This window comes from Oncorhynchus nerka, linkage group LG23, assembly GCF_034236695.1.
Source record: "Oncorhynchus nerka isolate Pitt River linkage group LG23, Oner_Uvic_2.0, whole genome shotgun sequence".
NCBI classification, from domain to species: Eukaryota; Metazoa; Chordata; class Actinopteri; order Salmoniformes; family Salmonidae; genus Oncorhynchus; species Oncorhynchus nerka.
Window position 1 is genome coordinate 31022529 of NC_088418.1, and position 20023 is coordinate 31042551.

The 20023-nt window shown below is 43.4% G+C and overlaps 1 protein-coding gene across 1 annotated transcript; it reads right to left on the bottom strand.

Moving 5' to 3' along the window:
• Positions 1-2711: 2711 nt before the first annotated feature.
• pgap3 (post-GPI attachment to proteins phospholipase 3) lies at positions 2712-18709 on the bottom strand. The gene is made up of 8 exons (XM_029629697.2): positions 18167-18709; positions 17482-17579; positions 6960-7112; positions 6687-6749; positions 5892-5953; positions 5427-5563; positions 5004-5208; positions 2712-4672 (listed from the first exon to the last, which is right to left on the bottom strand). Exons 1-8 carry the CDS (start codon positions 18417-18419, stop codon positions 4609-4611), a joined length of 1035 nt encoding a protein of 344 aa, XP_029485557.2. The 5' UTR covers positions 18420-18709; the 3' UTR covers positions 2712-4608.
• Between the last annotated feature and the right edge of the window lie 1314 nt (positions 18710-20023).

The window sequence follows — 20023 nt, forward strand, 5'->3', positions numbered from 1 at the left end:
TTTCTATGTTCTACCTTGGTATAGGATCTGAGATTAAATAGGTATTGTTGGGGCTGCAGCACCCTCAGCGCCTCTACTTCCCGCTGCTATGGTTTCTAAACATCAAAACAATGGCAAATTGTTGTGGACCTGTCAGCAGAATGTTTGAATTCAACAATGTTTAATATAGACTTTTCCCGCCAACCTAAATATTATGGACTGCCTGCGAATTCTGAATCATAGTACTGCAGGGCAAGGCTACTCAAAAAAATGCAATTACAGTACTTACAGTAATATTTCTCATGTATTTTTGTTCTACTTGACCTGTCTTTAAAAAAAAATGTTATAGTACTACTGATATTCACTAGTGGACTGTTGGGAAAGAGCAAGCAAGAAAGGCATTTCACTGTACTTGTGCACATGACAAAAAAATTTAAACATAGGCCTACTTCAATGTAAAAGATCAGCTGTTAAATTCAACTGTATACCAGTATTATAAATATTATACAATGTGCTGCATATAATATGGCAAAACTTGAACTAGCCTATCTAATGACTAGGCTACTAGGTCCAATTAAATGAGATGTGTATGGTCATTTGTTGTAGGCTATGGCTCATTTTGGGAATACGAACCCATCACAGCCAGAAAGGTGAGGAATATATTCTGCAATGGTTATGCAAATAAAATAGTAAAAGATTCCTCTTTTTTACCCCCTTTTTCGATCTTGTCTCATTGCTGTAAATCCCCAATGGGCTCAGGAGGCAAAGGCCGAGCAATGCGTCCTCCAAAACATAACCCGCCAAATCACGCTTCTTAACACCCGTCCGCTTATCTCGGAAGCCAGCCGCACCAATGTGTCAGAGGAAACACAGTTCAACTGACAACCGAAGTCAGCCTGCAGGCGCCCGACCCACCACAAGGAGTCGCTAGAGCACAATGTGCCAAGTAAAGCCCCCCCAGCCAAACCCTCCTCTAACCCGGGCGACGCTGGGCCAATTGTGTGCCGCCCTATGGGACTCCCGATCACGGCAAGTTGTGACACAGCCTGGGATTGAATACGGGGCTAAAAGTAAAACACATACATTTTCGCTCCTCACTAATGGCAAATGATTGCATTCTTGTTACCGTTTTCCTGTTTTTAGTTTATCATGAATAAGCTTATCATCATATCCCCTATTTGCACAAAATATTTACATGCCAGCTTGCAATACAATATTTCAACCATTAGCAGATGTGCATACACATGGTCTAAACCCTTCAAACCTAACTCTGGACCTTGAAGCCAGTTCCACAGCATTTTTTCATTGTTCCCCTATAAATCAGGGACTGACTTAGACCTGGGACAACAGGTGTGTGCAATTAATTATCGTGTTGAACAGAAAACCAGCAGACTCCAGCCCTCGTAGGGTAAAAGTTGAATACTCCTGGTCTAAATATTGTGGGGAGGTCAAGTCTCAAGTCAAGTTCCATTTTTATAAATACCAACTTTTGTGTGAACTGGCGCATGCACATTTTGGGTTATATTTTGTACATACGCACGGTTTATAAATAAGGCCCCAGGGCTCTTCAACCCTGTTCCTGGAGAGCTATGACCCTGTGGGTTCTCTCTCTAACCCCAGTTGTAACTACCCATTCATATTAACCAGCTAATTATTAGTATCAGGTGCACTAGATTAGAGTTGTAGTGAAACCTAGAGGACAGTATCTTTCCAGGAACAGGGTTGGAGAGCCCTGCACTAGACAATACCTCACCATACATACCCTTGTCAGTGGGGCACTCTTGAGGACTGGTGATCGACTTGACGATCATCAACCAGAAAATGTGCCATGTCTTATTACAGAAAAGTATGAGCCTTTTGGTTAAACCACTGGGGTAAATCTCAGATAAAAACATACCCTGGTCAAAAGTCGTGCACTATGCAGGGAATAGGGTGCCATTTGGGACAGACATAGTGCACTGTGTAGGGAATTAGTGAGTGCTTTAGTGAGTTGTCATCAGGGATCATTAGAACAGTTCCTGGAGTTACAGTAGTACAACATCAGAGGTCTGTTCAGGTTGGTGCCACATAATAGAACATTGAGATAGAAATTGTGGAGAAGATATTATGATTATCTGTCAGGTAGACTAGCGATTGTGTCAGCTGTATTACTAACATTTTTATCTGAACAGATTTCTTTGTTCTAAACATTTCACCTCTGAATATTGGCCAGGGCTCTTTTTTGTAACATCCTTAAATTCTAAGGTTGGTCGATTCAACACCAGGAAGAGATATCTAACTTTGTTCAAAGAGGTTATCAACTTGCTTCCTGGACTGAGCAGAAGTATTAGTACACAGTTGTCATTTATAAATAATAAACTACCAGTAGTTTTCACTCTTACAATCACAGTAGGTAATATGAAATATGTAGCCCAACCGGCCACAAGGTGGTATTATTCATTTTTTTGGGTTGTTTATACTGCCATCTTGAGGCCAGGTGGGCTATGAAATATGTAGACAAATTGATTATGTAACAATGTTGTTAAGAGATGTCTCCATTTTGAGATCGTATTGTATAGAAACAGAGTCCTGTTTTGGCATTGCCTTCATTTTAGCTTCCAGTGAACTAAAATAACTCCCACAGTGACTAAAGCAAAGGGTTGACTTGCCTTGTTTTGGATTCAGACAATATCATAAGGTGAATGTCAATGGTTTATAAAAAGCACATGGGGAACAAAATAAAGCAAATAATATGATTCAGAACAAAACTGTTTTTAATCTAAGTCCTCTGTTACTATTCCTGAAACCCTCTTCCCCCACATATGACTTCCTCTGGCTTTCAGTGAAGCCACACCCAGGGGGTCTACTTCAGGGGGAGATATATATATATATATATATATATATAGAGCTCTCTCAGCAATAACAGAACCTTGAGGAGAGGCATGAGTGACACATACTCTTCATTGTTCACATGCTCACATACAAAGGCGTGGACAGAATTTAGAATGCACACACACGGTTACATGCATACAAAGCGCACATAACTATGGCACAGCAAACACATGGAAAGAGTCATACTTTGTATGAATTCAAGCTATTACAATTTAGTTGCCAAATGTTTAGTTCTAGAGAGCAACATAGGAAAGGCAGATGGTTAAATGTGGCAAAGGAAATGGTAATAAGTTACCAAGCCTACAGATTGTGTAATGGACATACACAAACAACAAAATGACAAGGCAGGGTGTTACATACATGTAAGGCAAAAGTGGAGAGAAAACATTCTCCAGAGTGGTGTGGTAGCATCTCAGCATCGAGTAGTGTGTGATATTGAGACCATGGGTGCAATACATCCAAAACTGGGGGTGGGGCACACACAGTAAACCAGGTGTCATCAGTCACCCCCTGTGTCTGACCCTCACTTGTTAAGTACAATAGGTTCACTGCACAGTACACTCCCGCTGTCCACAACTCTATACTTCTATCCTATTGTCCTGCTCCCATCTATCCTTTTCCCCCTCACACAGAAAGGCAATCAAGGTGAATAAAAATAAGACTTCCATTAAATGATAACACCACCCCCCCCCCCCCAAAAAAAACAAGTGATCATAACCGAGAAAACCAATCAACACAATGTCAAATAAATCCTAAATGGCAACAAATACAAAATCTCACTTGAAAATCCATTTAAAAAGAATATCAACTAAAAGAAGCAGCAATGGAAATAGCATAGGGGCAAAAATAAAGGTGAGATGGCGAGAGAGAAAAAAAAAAGTCAGCTGGAATGGCCTCCAAACATACTCCCTGGTCCCCTTCCCCCCACTCCAGAACAATATGCTGGCACCCCCACCCTGACAGCGGGCACCTCTCTCCCTGTGTATGTAAGGCCACTTTTGGCACAGACAGACTTGGGCACATGCAGTGTTGTGCCGAGAGTGGATTCCACTTATGGGTGGTAGTGGAGCCATCTGGTGGCTGCAGCTTCTATAATGTAAACTTAAACCGTGACCTCATGGACAAGAGGGTTATGTTTATTAGGGCACACCATTTCTCATTGGACAAGTTCAGATGGAACCTCTCCGTTTTAGACCACTTTCTTCCGTTTCGTGCCTATTGAACATGACCCAGGAATGAAGGCCCGTTTTTGATCACTTTCAAAATGTCTGCCCGATTTTGACACAGCTAATGTGTTCCGTGCCTGTTATGGGACTAACTTCAAGCCTACGATGTCTATTCTGTAGAGGCCTTCAATCAAATCGATATGCATGCGTACGATTGCCGGTGGATACCCAATGTGCATCGAGTCTACTGTGCAAATGTCCAGGATTCTATGAATCAATATAGTATTTAGATCAAGTTTGATGACAAAGGGGCCTTATTTCTCACTCTATACAAGGCAAAGCTTACTGAATGCAAACATCAATCAAGTCAAGAAAAATCTCATGTGAAAAATAAATACCTCAAATAACTTCAACAACCCCCCAAAAAACATGAAACGGTCAACAACAAAAAAGTCTATACTTTGATGGAATTCATAGATGCGCAGGTGCTGTGCAGGTAGCCATGGGGACTGAGCTCCACCCCATTCTGGTGTCCGGCTGCCTTGATTGGTGAGTGAGGAAAGAGGTGGGGTTAAGTGGTGACGAGCTCCTGCTACTCCAGTTTCACACCAGTCTTCTCTGTGTTGAGTAGATGGAGACTGTCGTCTATCAAGAAACTGTCGAGGGGAAGAAAAAAAAAGAGACAAAGTTGGTTTTGGAATAGAGGTGCAAAACAAATGCAAGCCTAGATGTTGGATGATGGTTGTGTAAAGGTTGAAAGGGAAGCTATTGAAAGGTTTCAAGTGCTGTCCTTTTATGGATTATCCACGAGGACGACTTTTGGAGTAGGAAGAACATGAGTGAGCTCTGTTTATAGCTTTCAAAAACATGAAAAAGTGCTCTGTAGAGTAAGTGGGAGCAAGTAGCCATTACAATGAGCCTGTCCTCCCCATTTCTCTATCTATCAGCTTCCACTGGAATAGATCGATAGACAAGAGGTATACGTGCCTGTAAAAGAGGAAATGCACAGGCACAGTGCTGAGGTGCCAGACTGCATGGGCATCCAGGACCCAGAACAGCGGTGGGAAGTCGAGCAACTCCAGCAGGGCCAGGCCATGGAGCAGCACCACCACCACGCCACACTTCCACCAGTAGGGCAGTGTCCGCCGGTTCTGCCAGCACCAACACAGCCACCACAGCAGGTTCACTATGCCTGTGGGAGGGACAGGGAACAGGAGGTGGTGGAGAGCGGCAGGAATGATGAGAGAGAGAGAGGAGGGGGTAGGGGATAGTGTGGTAGGGAAAACGAGAGAGATTGAGACTGACCGCAAGCAGGGAAATGCTAAAGTGAATGTTACCATGGGAACAATTGACTAGAATTAAATATTTGTATTTTTTGCTTGTTATGGATTAAGGTACGGTTAAGCGTACCTATGGTGGCGTTGGCAGCCATGTTGTAACCATAGTCGAAGCTGACGAAGGTCAGGTAAGACACATGGGAGGTGAAGGCCAGGATGAGCAGAACCCCTACCATGCTGGACACCCCCGGCCTCTTCAGCCCCAACGTCCTGGGGAGATAGAAGGGTCAATGTCATAAAAGAATAACCATACAGAGGTTAATAATCACCTTTCATATTTTCCTTGTGTTTACGAGCCATCTATTAACAAACCCAGGAATAAAGCACTTTATGGAAGGAAATATTTGTTGCCAATCGCAACAGCTATGTATGTATATTAACATAAGATAAACATAAATATTATCACTTACGGCTTATTGAGGTCGATTCTATACTGATGCAGTTTGTCTTTGTCAATGATCCTTCAGTGTTTTTACTGTATGTCATAGGGGTTAATCAACAATATTCTTGAGGGAAAAAAGCCTGTTTTTAAACTTACCTCACACAGCATAAGTAGATGGAGTAGAGGATGACAGCAGATGCACAGAAGTAGTCCATTTTCTTGAAGAAAGGTAAATACAAACAAATAGGCAAATATATATTTTGCTTATAAAACGGTTAGTTCTGACCAACAACAAAAAACAGTGAAGAGATCACCCTAGACATCAAGGGATTGGTGATGAGGTGTTAGTTATTGACAACAATCCATGGCAAATGCCTGTTAACAGTTCCATCCAAATTATTACGCTGCATCCTAATTCATGAATTGAAAAATGTTCATAGAAAATAAATAGGTCGTTTTCAACTCATGAATTCAACACCACAAAATTGGTGACTGGTAGAGAGAGGTCTATCTGAATCGGACTGATGTAATCTGAGGATCATACATTTTAATGGCAGTACAAGACAACAATGTCATTAGACCCTAGAGTTTGGTTCATCTGATTAGCTAATTGCCTGTTTGTTATAAAAGATTGAGTGGAAGCTTTCTCTTGTCTTGGCAGATGGTTTGGCATTGAATGAATCACACTGTAGCTTAAAGTATGTTCTAGCTGCCCACAAATCCAAACTGATTGTCAGGGTTGGGGCTTTTATTCCATCCAAATTTCACTCAATTGAGAAAACAAACTGCATTTCCATTGAGAAATGTGTCCAATTCAACAGGAATTGAAGAGGAATTGATTTCTACCCTGGTTTCTCAACGTATGCTATGTGTCACAGATGGCTATACCCTAATTGTAACACATGCTGTATTAACCACTTGCTGTATGAAGGTTAGGTAGGTTATGATTACCTCAGTGAGATAGGTGTCCCGGGTGTGGAACACTGTGGACCAGAACCAAGCATTGAGAGAAACCTGAATAAAGAGAACTTATTAAAAAAACAAGTTTACATAAGTATATTTTAATATGAATAAGCAAAAAAAGGTTAAGTTAAGTTTCTGAAAACTTACATACACTCAAATGCACACATTACAATGTATAGGAAAATGCTACAATGGTGTAAGTCTTGGTGGACCTCTGTCTTACACAAGACACACTCACGAAACAAACACAGTCAAACACACCAGAGAGAAGGCGGTGATGGTGTAGTACATAGGGCTCTGGCGTGGCACAGAGCTGCGGTACCGCAGCAGCATCAGAAGGCAGGCCAGGCCGTTGAGCAGAGAGGCCAGAGCAGATGCTGGCTCCTCGAAGCACAGGAATCGCGCAAATGGCCACTGTAGAAGAGAGCAGGACAAAGAAGGAAAGAGTGAGACAAAATAGAGTGAGTGACTTCTAGTCTTTCATTATCCCCATATATATAGCCTAGTGGTTAATTTCCAAACCTCTCCTTCCACTAATTTGATATATTGCAGTACTAGCGCATCCAACTAATCAAGGACCTGAACCACTTGAATTAGCAGGGCTAATACTGAACAAGGGCTGCTAGTTAAATAAAACACACACAACATACACTACCGTTCAAAAGTTTGGAGTCACTTAGAAATGTCCTTGTTTTTGAAAGAAAATCACATTTTTTTACCATTAAAATAACATCAAATTGATCAGAAATACAGTGTAGACATTGTCAATGTTGTAAATGACTACTGTAGCTGGAAACAGCAGATTTTTTATGGAATAACTCTATAGGCGTACAGAGGCCCATTATCAGCAACCATCACCCCTGTGTTCCAATGGCACGTTGTGTTAGCTAATCCAAGTTTATCATTTACAAAGGCTAATTGATAATTAGAAAACCCTTTTGCAATTATGTTAGCACAGCTGAAAACTGTTGTTCTGATTAAAGAAGCAATAAAACCGGCCTTCTTTAGACTAGTTGAGTACCTGGAGGTTCAGCATTTGTGGATTTGATTAAAGGCTCAAGATGGCCAGAAACAAAGACCTTTCTTCTGAAACTCGTACGTCAATTCTTGAAATCTGAGAAATTGCCAAGAAACTGAAGATCTCGTACAATGCTGTGTACTACTCCCTTCACAGAACAGCGCAAGGCTCCAGTACACAACTGAGCAAGAGGACAAGTACATTAGTGTGTCTAGTTTGAGAAACAAACGCCTCACAAGTCCTCAACTGGCAGCTTCATTAAATAGTACCCGCAAAACACCAGTCTCAACGTCAACAGTGAAGAGGCGACTCCGGGATGCTGGCCTTCTAGGCAGAGTTGCAAAGAAAAAGCCATATCTCAGACTGGCCAATAAAAATAAAAGATTAAGATGGGCAAAAGAACAGACACTGGAGAGAAGAACTCTGCCTAGAAGTCCAGCATCATGGTTTCCAGGTGTTTGATGCCATTCCATTTGCTCCATTCTGGTCATTATTATGAGCCATTCTCCCTCAGCAGCCTCCTATGATTGATACACTATCCAAAGTGTAATTAATAACTTCACCATGCTCAAAGGGATATTCAATGTCTGCTTTTTAATTTTCTATTACCCATGTGAGGCATTGGAAAACCTCCCTGGTCTTTGTCGTTGAATCTGTGCTTGAAATGCACTGCTCAACTGAGGGACCTTACAGATAATTGCATGTGTGGGGTAGTCATTCAAAAATTATGTTAAACACCATTATTGCACACATAGTTAGTCCATGCAACTTATTAACTGACATGTTAAACACATTTTTACTCCTGAAGTTATTTAGGCTTGCCATAAAAAAAAGGGTTTGAATACTTATTGACTTAAGAAATATCAGCTTTTCATTTTTTATTAATTCGGCAGAAATTATGAGTTAAATTCGTTCTTTATTTTTTTTCGCTGTAGAAAGACGCAAACAAAACGTGGAGCTTGCCAGTCGAGTGATGCTAGCCTCTTGTAACTACCCATCCCGGATCCGGGAGCGTTGTCATCAACTGACACTAATTACCATAACGCAACGGACATAAATATTACTAGAAAATATTCATATTCATGAAATCACAAGTGAAATATATTGAAACACAGCTTAGCCTTTTGTTAATCACCCTGTCATCTCAGATATGCTTTACAGCCAAAGCAAGACAAGCATGTGTAAGTTTATCGATAGCCTAGCATAGCATTATGCCTAGCTAGCAGCAGGCAACCTGGTTACGAAAATCAGAAAAGCAATCGAATTAAATCGTTTACCTTTGATGAGCTTCGGATGTTTTCACTCACAAGACTCCCAGTTAGATAGCAAATGTTCCTTTTTTCCAAAAACATAATTTTTGTAGCCGAAATAACTCCGTTAGTTCTTCACGTTTGGCTGAGAATTCGACCGGAAATTGCAGTCATGACAACCCCCGAAAAAAATTCCAAATTAGCTCCATAATATCGACAGAAACATGGCAAACGTTGTTTATAATCAATCCTAAAGGTATTTTTCAAATATCTATTCGATAATATACCAACCGGGACAGATGGCTTCTTAGTAGGAAAGAGAGAAACAATAGCCGCATTTGTGTCTTACGCACAAAACACAGAGACTCCAGCTGACCACTGACACAATGTTGACGTTCAGGCTCATTTTTCAAAATAAAAGCCTGAAACTATGTATTGTGACACTAGACACATTAGGGAAGCCATAGAAAAGGAATCTGGTTGATATCTCATTCACTGCTCAATAGGGACGCATAGGAACGCAGCGCTTTCTAAATCAGAGTCCCTTCCTGATTGGATTTTTCTCAGGCTTTCGCCTGCCTTATCAGTTCTGTTATACTCTCAGACAATATTTTTACAGTTTTTGAAACTTTAGTGTTTTCTATCCTAAGCTGTCAATTATATGCATATTCTAGCATCTGGTCCTGACAAAATAGCCCGTTTACTTTGGGAAAGTTATTTTTCCAAAAATGAAAATAGTGCCCCCTAGAGTCAACAGGCTAGCTAGCCTTTGATGTCATGGCCACGAGTGCCTCGAGGGATAGGAAGAGTTTCGCTGCGGGAGAAAGTGAAGTTAGCAGCGAGTTAAAAGAAAGGAAAAAAAGGGTCTGGGAGTAAGGGACTGTCTGAAAAGTGTGAGAATGAAAAATAAACCGAAAATGTCTGCATTGATTGGAAATATAGGGACATTTGATGAATCTGTGGAACAATGGAGTTCTTACACAAAACATTGAGTACTTTGTGTTGTCAAATGAAATTAAAGTAGAAGTCGTTGTGCCAACATTTTTGACTGTTATGGGAGGAAAAACATTCAATCTACTACCCAGCCTAGTAACGCTTGAAAAACTTGGTGATAAATCATATGATGAAATTGTGGCTACCTTAAAAGGACATTCTCCCAAACCACTGATAATCGCAGAGAGATTCCAGTTTCATAAGAGAAATCAAGGGGAGGGGGAATCAATCTCACAGTTTGTGGCTGTATTGAAACAGTTATCTGAACACTGAATTTGGGCGATCAATGAGTGACACTATACATGATAGTGTGTGGCATGCGCAGCGAGGCAATTCAGAAACGCCTTTTAACTGAGAGTAACTTAACATTGCAGAAGGCAATAGAAGTGAGTACGTCAATGGAAATGGCAAATAAAGACGCACAACAGCATAAGGTGTCTACATGGTTAAAAAACAAGGCAGGGGGTGGCAAGCCATACTATCGCTGTGGGAAACCAGGTCACCAAGCAGAGGAGTGTTGGTGCAAAGACTTAGACTGCAGAAGTTGTGGAAAAAAGAGTCACATCGAACAAGCATGTAAAAACAAAAAGACAATCAAACAAAAGTACTGAACAAAGGAAAAGCGACTTCAGGAAGTACATAAAATGGAGCACACAGAGGATGAACAAAGTGATACCCTGTCTGAAGGGGAACATTTTTTGCATGTTTTGTCCCTTTCAGACAAAGAGCTATCAAATCAAATTTTATTTGTCACATACACATGGTTAGCAGATGTTAGTGCGAGTGTAGCGAAATGCTTGTGCTTCTAGTTCCGACAATGCAGTAATAACCAACAAGTAATCTAGCTAACAATTCCAAAACTACTACCTTATAGACACAAGTGTAAGGGGATAAAGAATATGTACATAAAGATATATGAATGAGTGATGGTACAGAGCGGCATAGGCAAGATACAGTAGATGGTATTGAGTGCAGTATATACATATGAGATGAGTATGTAAACAAAGTGGCTAGTGATACATGTATTACATAAGGATGCAGTAGATGATATAGAGTACAGTATATACGTATACATATGAGATGAATAATGTAGGGAACATTATATTAGGTAGCATTGTTTAAAGTGGCAAGTGATATATTTTACATCATTTCCCATCAATTCCCATTATTAAAGTGGCTGGAGTTGAGTCAGTGTGTTGGCAGCCGCCACTCAATGTTAGTGGTGGCTGTTTAACAGTCTGATGGCCTTGAGATAGAAGCTGTTTTTCAGTCTCTCGGTCCCAGCTTTGATGCACCTGTACTGACCTCGCCTTCTGGATGATAGCGGGGTGAACAGGCAGTGGCTAGGGTGGTTGCTGTCCTTGATGATCTTTATGGCCTTCCTGTGACATCGGGTGGTGTAGGTGTCCTGGAGGGCAGGTAGTTTGCCCCCGGTGATGCGTTGTGCAGACCTCACTACCCTCTGGAGAGCCTTACGGTTGTGAGCGGAGAAGTTGCCGTACCAGGCGGTGATACAAGCCCGACAGGATGCTCTCGATTGTGCATCTGTAGAAGTTTGTGAGTGCTTTTGGTGACAAGCCGAATTTCTTCAGCCTCCTGAGGTTGAAGAGGCGCTGCTGCGCCTTCTTCACGATGCTGTCTGTGTGGGTGGACCAATTCAGTTTGTCTGTGATGTGTACGCCGAGGAACTTAAAACTTACTACCCTCTCCACTACTGTGATGTGGATAGGGGGGGGGTTCCCTCTGCTGTTTCCTGAAGTCCACAATCATCTCCTTAGTTTTGTTGACGTTGAGTGTGAGGTTATTTTCCTGACACCACACTCCGAGGGCCCTCACCAAACTTGATGATTGAGTTGGAGGCGTGCGTGGCCACGCAGTCGTGGGTGAACAGGGAGTACAGGAGAGGGCTCAGAACGCACCCTTGTGGGGCCCCAGTGTTGAGGATCAGCGAGGTGGAGATGTTGTTGCCTACCCTCACCACCTGGGGGGCGGCCCGTCAGGAAGTACAGTACCCAGTTGCACAGGGCGGGGTCGAGACCCAGGGTCTCGAGCTTGATGACGAGCTTGGTGGGCACTATAGTGTTAAATGCCGAGCTGTAGTCGATGAACAGCATTCTCACATAAGTATTCCTCTTGTCCAGATGGGTTAGGGCAGTGTGCAGTGTGGTTGAGATTGCATCGTCTGTGGACCTATTTGGGCGGTAAGAAAATTGGAGTGGGTCTAGGGTGGAGGTGATATGGTCCTTGACTAGTCTCTCAAAGCACTTCATGATGACGTAAGTGAGTGCTACGGGGCGGTAGTCGTTTAGCTCAGTTACCTTAGCTTTCTTGGGAACAGGAACAATGGTGGCCCTCTTAAAGCATGTGGGAACAACAGACTGGGATAGGGATTGCTTGAATATGTCCGTAAACACACCAGCCAGCTGGTCTGCACATGCTCTGAGGGCACGGCTGGGGATGCCGTCTGGGCCTGCAGTCTTGCGAGGGTTGACACGTTTAAATGTTTTCCTCACGTCGGCTGCATTGAAGAAGAGTCCGCATGTTTTAGTTGCGGGCAGTGTCAGTGGCACTGTATTGTCCTCAAAGCGGGCAAAAAATTTATTTAGTCTGCCTGGGAGCAAGACATCCTGGTCCGTGACGGTGCTGGTTCTCTTTTTGTAATCCGTGATTGACTGTAGACCCTGCCACATACCTCGTGTCTGAGCCGTTGAATTGAGATTCTACTTTGTCTCTATACTGACGCTTAGCTTGTTTGATTGCCTTGCGGAGGGAATAGTTACACTGTTTGTATTCGGTCATGTTTCCAGTCACCTTGCCCTGATTAAAAGCAGTGGTTCGCGCTTTCAGTTTCACGCGAATGCTGCCATCAATCCACGGTTTCTGGTTTGGGAATGTTTTAATCGTTGCTATGGGAACGACATCTTCAACGCACGTTCTAATGAACTCGCACACCGAATCAGCGTATTCGTCAACGTTGTCGTCTGACGCAATACAGAACATATCCCAGTCCACGTGATGGAAGCAGTCTTGGAGTGTGGAATCAGATTGGTCGGACCAGCGTTGAACAGACCTCAGCGCGGGAGCCTCTTGTTTTAGTTTCTGTCTGTAGGCAGGGATCAACAAAATGGAGTCGTGGTCAGCTTTTCCGAAGGGAGGGCGGGGCAGGGCCTTATATGCGTCGCGGAAGTTGGAATAGCAATGATCCAAGGTTTTTCCCGCCCTGGTTGCGCAATCGATATGCTGATAAAATTTAGGGAGTCTTGTTTTCAGATTAGCCTTGTTAAAATCCCCAGCTACAATGAATGCAGCCTCCGGATATATGGATTCCAGTTTGCAAAGAGTCAAATAAAGTTCGTTCAGAGCCATCGATGTGTCTGCTTGGGGGGGAATATATACGGCTGTGATTATAATCGAAGAGAATTCCCTTGGTAGATAATGCGGTCTACATTTGATTTTGAGGAATTCTAAAATCAGGTGAACAGAAGGACTTGAGTTCCTGTATGTTGTTTTGGCCACACCACGTCACGTTAACCATAAAGCATACGCCCCCGCCCCTCTTCTTACCAGAAAGATGTTTGTTTCTGTCGGCGCGATGCGTGGAGAAACCAGCTGGCTGCACCGTCTCCGATAACGTCTCTCCAGTGAGCCATGTTTCCGTGAAGCAAAGAACGTTACAGTCTCTGATGTCCCTCTGGAATGCTACCCTTGCTCGGATTTCATCAACCTTGTTGTCAAGAGACTGGACATTGGCGAGGAGAATGCTAGAGTGGTGCACGATGTGCCCGTCTCCGGAGTCTGACCAGAAGACCGCTTCGTTTTCCCCTTTTTCGAAGTCGTTTTTTGGGGTCGCTGGCTGGGATCCATTCCGTTGTCCTGGGTGAAAGGCAGAACACAGGGTCCGCTTCGCGAAAGTCATATTCTTGGTCGTACTGATGGTGAGTTGACGCTGCTCTTATGTTCAGTAGTTCTTCTCGACTGTATGTAATGAAACCTAAGATGACCTGGGGTACCAATGTAAGAAATAACACGTAAAAAAAACAAAAAACTGCATAGTTTCCTAGGAACGCGAAGCGAGGCGGCCATCTCTGTCGGCGCCGGAAGTATGGACCAGATACTGAGCGGGCTCACTGGGGTCCAATGTTACCTCGATGATCAACTCATCACCGGCAAAGACGAGCAGGAGCACCTGAGAAACCTGAACGCTACACTACAGAGATTGGAGTACGGTCTGAGGGTCCGGAAGGACAAACGCGAGTACCTCTGTTGAGTATCTGGGCCACGTCGTCGACAGTTCGGGGCGCCACTAGGCGCCATCGAAGGTGAAGGCCATTGCAGAAGCTCCATCCCCACAGAACGGGAGTCAGCTGAGATCATTCTTAGGACTACTGACATACTACGCAAAGTTTGTGCCAAACCTAGCTAACATGTTAAAGCCACTACATTAACTTTTTAACAAAACCAAACAGTGGAATTGGACAGACAGACGTGAGGCCTTCAAGAAAGTGAAAACAGCCTTAGCTCAGTCAGAGGCCCTAACCCACTTCAACCCCAACTTGCCATTACAGTTGGCATGTGATGCATCGCCTTATGGCGTTGGTGCCGTTGTCTCACACATCATGCCATCAGGTGAAGAAAGGCCAATTGCTTTTGCATCACGGACCTTAAGTAAAGCCGAGAGCAATTATGCACAGATAGAGAGAGTGAAGCACTCGCCATTGTGTTTGGAGTTAAGAAATGTAATCAGTTTCTGTTTGGCCGATGATTCACACTGCTGACGGACCATAGACCCCTCACCTCCATCTTTGGTCCCCACACCGGCATTCCGTCACTTGCAGCCAGCCGCATGCAGCGATGGGCGTTATTGTTATCTGCTCACCAGTACGATATCAAGTACAGAAGGTCTGAGCAGCACTGCAATGCAGACGGCCTCTCAAGGCTTCCCTTACCTGTCACACACACTGAGCACTCCCAGGCTGAAATCTTCTACTTCAAGGAAGTGACGAACGCCCCAGTTACATCTGTCCAAGTGTCTGAGGTCGTGGACATTGTTACTCGTGGAAAAGGAGAGATGTCGGACAGCCTACAACCTTACCTAGTGAGGAGAAACGAGCTCACAGTTCAGTTTGGATGCTTGCTATGGGGTTTTTGAGTCATCATAACACCGCCACTGAGAAGGCAGGTGCCTGAAGAACTCCATTCAGGGCACTGTGGCATGGTGCGAATGAAGGAGATTACACACAGCTACTTTTGATGGCCAGGTCTGGATGCAGCTATCGAAGACAAGGTCAAGTCATGTTCTGCATGTCAAAAGATGAGGAACATACCTCAGCTAGCGCCACTACACCCATGGGACTTCCCAGAGGAGCCTTGGCAGCGAGTCCACATAGACTATGCAGGCCCACTGGAGGATCGTATGTTCTTAGTCGTAGCTGACGCACACAGCAAATGGCCTGAGGTCACAGTGATGAAGAGCACCTCAGTGGAGAGGACCATCGAAGAGCTACGGTCAATCTTCAGTCGCTTCGGCTTGCCAATGCAACTCGTTAGTGATAATGGCCCCCAACTGGTGTCTGAAGAGTTCCGGTCATTCACGGAAGCAAATGGAATTCAGCACATCAAGTCAGCGCCGTATCACCCTGCAACGAACTGCCTCGCTGAAAGGTTAGTCCAAACGATAAAGTCTAAACAACTTCCTGTTAACCTACAGAAACACTCCCCACGCTACAACCAAAGTGGCACCCGCGTCAGCCATGATGAAAAGACTGCTTCGCACGCGACTCGACCTCCTGAGACCTCCAAAGACGAGACAGGTTGTACAGAAACAACAGAGAGCACAGGTGGAGAGACAGAGCAAAGCAAAAGACAGAAGCTTTACATACCCTACATTACTCATCTCATATGTATATACTGTACTCGATACCATCTACTGCATCTTGCCTATGCCCTTCTGTACCATCCCTCATTCATATATCTTTATGTACATATTCTTTATCCCTTTACACTTATAAGGTAGTAGTTTTGGAATTGTTAGGTTAGATTACTCGTTGGTTATTACTGCATTGTCGGAACTAGAAGCACAAGCATTTCGCTACACTCACATTAACATCTGCTAACCATGTGTATGTGACAAATACATTTGATTTGGAGAGAGAGTTCTTGCTCAGAACTACTGCAAAGGTCCAAAGTGGATACCAGCCACAGTGGTTGCACAAACAGGGCCTGTGTCCTACACAGTTCACATACCGGAAAACATAATCTGGAGGAGACACGTGGATCAACTGTTGCCAGGAACCAACCTCAGAGATGACTCATGTCAAGTGACAAACCAAGATCAGCTACTGGAGACCTACCATGACTACGAGCTATCACCTGAACATCCACTGCAGCAACCTACAAATGTGGAAAGTGCTCCAGACTCAGAGCCAGAGTGCCAGCCAGAGTGCCTACTCAGGGTACTGTTGCACCCCAGTCTGGGCATACACCATCACCACTCACTCAGAGATAATGTTACTATAGACTCACCTGTATGTCGTCATTACCCTGCAAGAGAAAGACAACCCCCTGACAGGTTGACTATTTAGTTCAGACTAACCTCAGACATTGGGGCAGAATACACCCCTGGGTTAAGTCTGGGGACTGAGGCAGTCAACACTCTATCCCTAGTTTAGAAAAGGTTATTCTGAAAAGATAATTTATTTACATTAAGAGAACTTATATTAAAAGAAAACAATAGGCAAAACAGTGAATATTTACTTTTTCCTTATGTGTGATCAAAGGCATAGGGGGAGGAATATGTTGTGTATTTATATTCTAGGTTTGTCCCTTTAGGGCACCTGTAACCCCTTGCTTACCTACGTTGAAATGCTTTGAATGTTCTTCCTGTGAAACGCATTAAACAATGCCCACGTTCATTTCTACTCCCATCTCATGTCCTGTCCTTATATTAGTTGTATAAGTAATACAGTGTGCTATACAACAGAAATCTCTAATATAAGTAAAATAATTTGATAGGTACCTGGGGCTGAGTCAGTAATAAATCTGTGGAACAGTTGAATTAATATTACCCTTTTCTCTACAGATAGCCAGCCTAGCTGCCTAAATTGCTTCAGTACAATTCTCACCAGCTTGTTTTGATTGGTCTGTAGCTTATTCTTTAGATGTTTGGGTCTGCTGGTTAACCATGATGTGCACACAAGCAAAAGTGACACTGAACTAGCACACCTGCCAGAATCCTTAGGGTGTCACTATCCAAATATTTGGATGTCCCAAGCTAGGAATTTACATTTTTTGGTTTAACATTGTTAAAACCTTCAGGACCAGTCTCACCGGTTAGGTACCTATTCAGTTCACACTCATTGTAACTGACTTGAGATTTTGTGCCCACTTTGACACTAAAACCGAGGGATTCGGTTTTTCTAAGATGCAGAAAAAGGTTGTTATCCGAAAGCCATTTATTGACACTGGATAACTCTGCACTAAGGATCTCACGGTAAGGTTGACCATAGAATGCATAGAACCATACCTTTCCATGGAACTGTGGGATGCTGTAGCCTTCAGCCTGGTACAGTCCCACTGTTTGCCACATGCACTGGTACCGGCAGTCATCACGACACGTCCAGCCTGGACAAGGGACAGAAAGTTGAAGTTAGACAAATACATGTAGTAAAGAGAGCGCACACACACAACGAAATCAAATGGGCAGTGTTCAAATGCAACAGTCTATGGGTTCACTCTTCTTTTTTTACTCTGAACTTGCTTAGCAAAGAAGAGGCTTTGGTGGTCGTTCCTCGCAATCTACAGCAGTAAGCCAACTTATCTGATGGAACACAACACCATAATGTTCATTGACAGTCTGTAGTTAATTGATTTGACAGAAGCCAAATGGGCTAAGGCTTGTTGCATCACAAATAATTCATTAGCAGCACCAATTCAAATGCTCAACTGGCTTCAAAACTTCACGCAGTACCTCGTGCAGTGATCATCAAAATGGAACACTGTCTGAGTATACGAACAGCTAACCAATGCAGAACAGCCAAACATGCATTTAAATGACAGCATTTCCACACTGATAACGAAATTGGTTAGCTAGCTACGATATCAGTGGATGCTGCTCTAGTAGTAACGTTAGATGGCTGGCGACTGGTTCCCCAGCGCGAGCTAGCTGGTTTTTAAACTTCCAGAACGTGACAGCGGCAGAAAACCCTCACCTGTCAGCGCCATGTAAGGCGCCTGTGTAGACTGAAAACCTCTGAGCCGAGCTCCGGTGCAGTTGGTCCGGACACATTGCGTGACACAGTCTTGGTAAACTGGCTCCTTGTCGCCTTGGGAGGCATTCACAGCAGTCGCCGAGAGCAGGAGAAGAGCGACGATTGCCAGGGCAGAGTAGATGACAGCTGTGCAGGGGGGCAGTGGCGAGGCCATGGTCGAAGAGTTGGCACGGGGTAGCGACCGCAGCGGCATTTCATGTCACCCAGAGCCGACAACAAAAGGCCCAGCTTTCCATACCCAGATCACCAGAACATATTTCCACCTGCGGTAGTTGAGTAGGTCCCGAAGTGTCTTTGCCCTATGGGTCCACTGTGCACTGCTGTACTTTTCACCCCGCTCCTGTCGTGCAGTTTTCCAAATTCCGGACCAGGAAGTGTGAATAAACATGCGCACTGCGCATGCCGGTGGTTGATAACGAAAAAAAGACTCGAGTCAAAGATTATTTTTTCTAACTAAACCAAGAGACCATAGCAGGTCGTTTCCAATAGGAGCAAATGAGTCATAGTGGGCAGAGCCAAGCACGAGTTCCTATTGGCGTGACATCTGCATTTTTCCGTTAGGGGACGCCTACTTTAAAGTGCTCTATTCGTCTTTGCGCACCTTCAAAACAACGCGATATTTTCAAAATCTATAGAATTGAGTCCAGTTCTGTTCATAACAGATTTTGGGAATATTAAACTGCCTTGAGATCAAATGTTTCATCGATGAGAACATGCGCAGAATGTCGGCCCAAATCCATTTCGATCCATCTTCTGCCACTTCGGCTTCCTCTCACTACCATATTGTGTAGTGAGTGGAAATGCAAGCGGATGCTTCACATTTATACATCTGTCTCATTGTTCTATCTGTGCAAAAATACCACAGAATGAGTAATAATACTCGTAAAATTTAGCGGTCAAATAGGGAAATGGTTCCAATCGTTTTTCACCGTGGTAAAATTGGTTTGAGTTTCGATATCCGCCATACATTCGGACCTTCAATAGGTCGCGAACGATTTCAACTACATACCTCAGGGTTGGCTCTTTATGAAGGAAAAAAGGTGTACATCGTTGCACAGGTCTTAGGTGCAGGTCAAAGGTGTAGGCAGCCTGGCACACAGTCAATGCAACTATACTGAGCAAAAATATAAACGCAACAATTTCAAAGATGTTACTGAGTTACAGTTCATATAAGGTAAACAGTCATTTAAATACATTTATTAGGACCTTATCTGTATTTCACATGACTGGGCAGTGGCGCAGCCATGGGTGGGCCTGGGAGGGCATAGGCCCACACACTGGGGAGCCAGGCCCAGCCAATCATAATTTGTTTTTCCCCACAAATGGGATTTATTACAGACAGGAACCCCACCCAACCAAATTCTCTATAATGACGTTGGAGGCAACTTATGGTAGAGGAACTAACATTCAATTATCAAATCAAATTGTATTTGTCACATACACATGGTTAGCAGATGTTAGTGCGAGTGTAGCGAAATGCTTGTGCTTCTAGTTCCGACAATGCAGTAATAACCAACGAGTAATCTAACCTAACAATTCCACAACTACTACCTTATACACACAAGTGTAAAGGGATAAAGAATATGTACATAAAGATATATGAATGAGTGATGGTACAGAACGGCATAAGCAAGATGCAGTAGATGGTATCGAGTACAGTATATACATATGAGATGAGTAATGTAGGGTATGTAAACAAAGTGGCATAGTTAAAAGTGGCTCGTGATACATGTATTACATAAAGATGCAATAGATGATATAGAGTACAGTATATACATATGAGAATGAGTAATGTAT

Excerpts from the sequence above, each read along its gene's own strand:
- pgap3 (XM_029629697.2), bottom strand. The coding sequence starts at position 18,419 with ATGCCGCTGCGGTCGCTACCCCGTGCCAACTCTTCGACCATGGCCTCG. Across the intron at positions 5,564-5,891 it reads ATCTACTTATGCTGTGTGAG|GACGTTGGGGCTGAAGAGGC; the intron begins GTAAGTTTAAAA and ends CTATCTCCCCAG. Across the intron at positions 4,673-5,003 it reads GTGCATTTCCTCTTTTACAG|TTTCTTGATAGACGACAGTC; the intron begins GCACGTATACCT and ends TCCCCTCGACAG.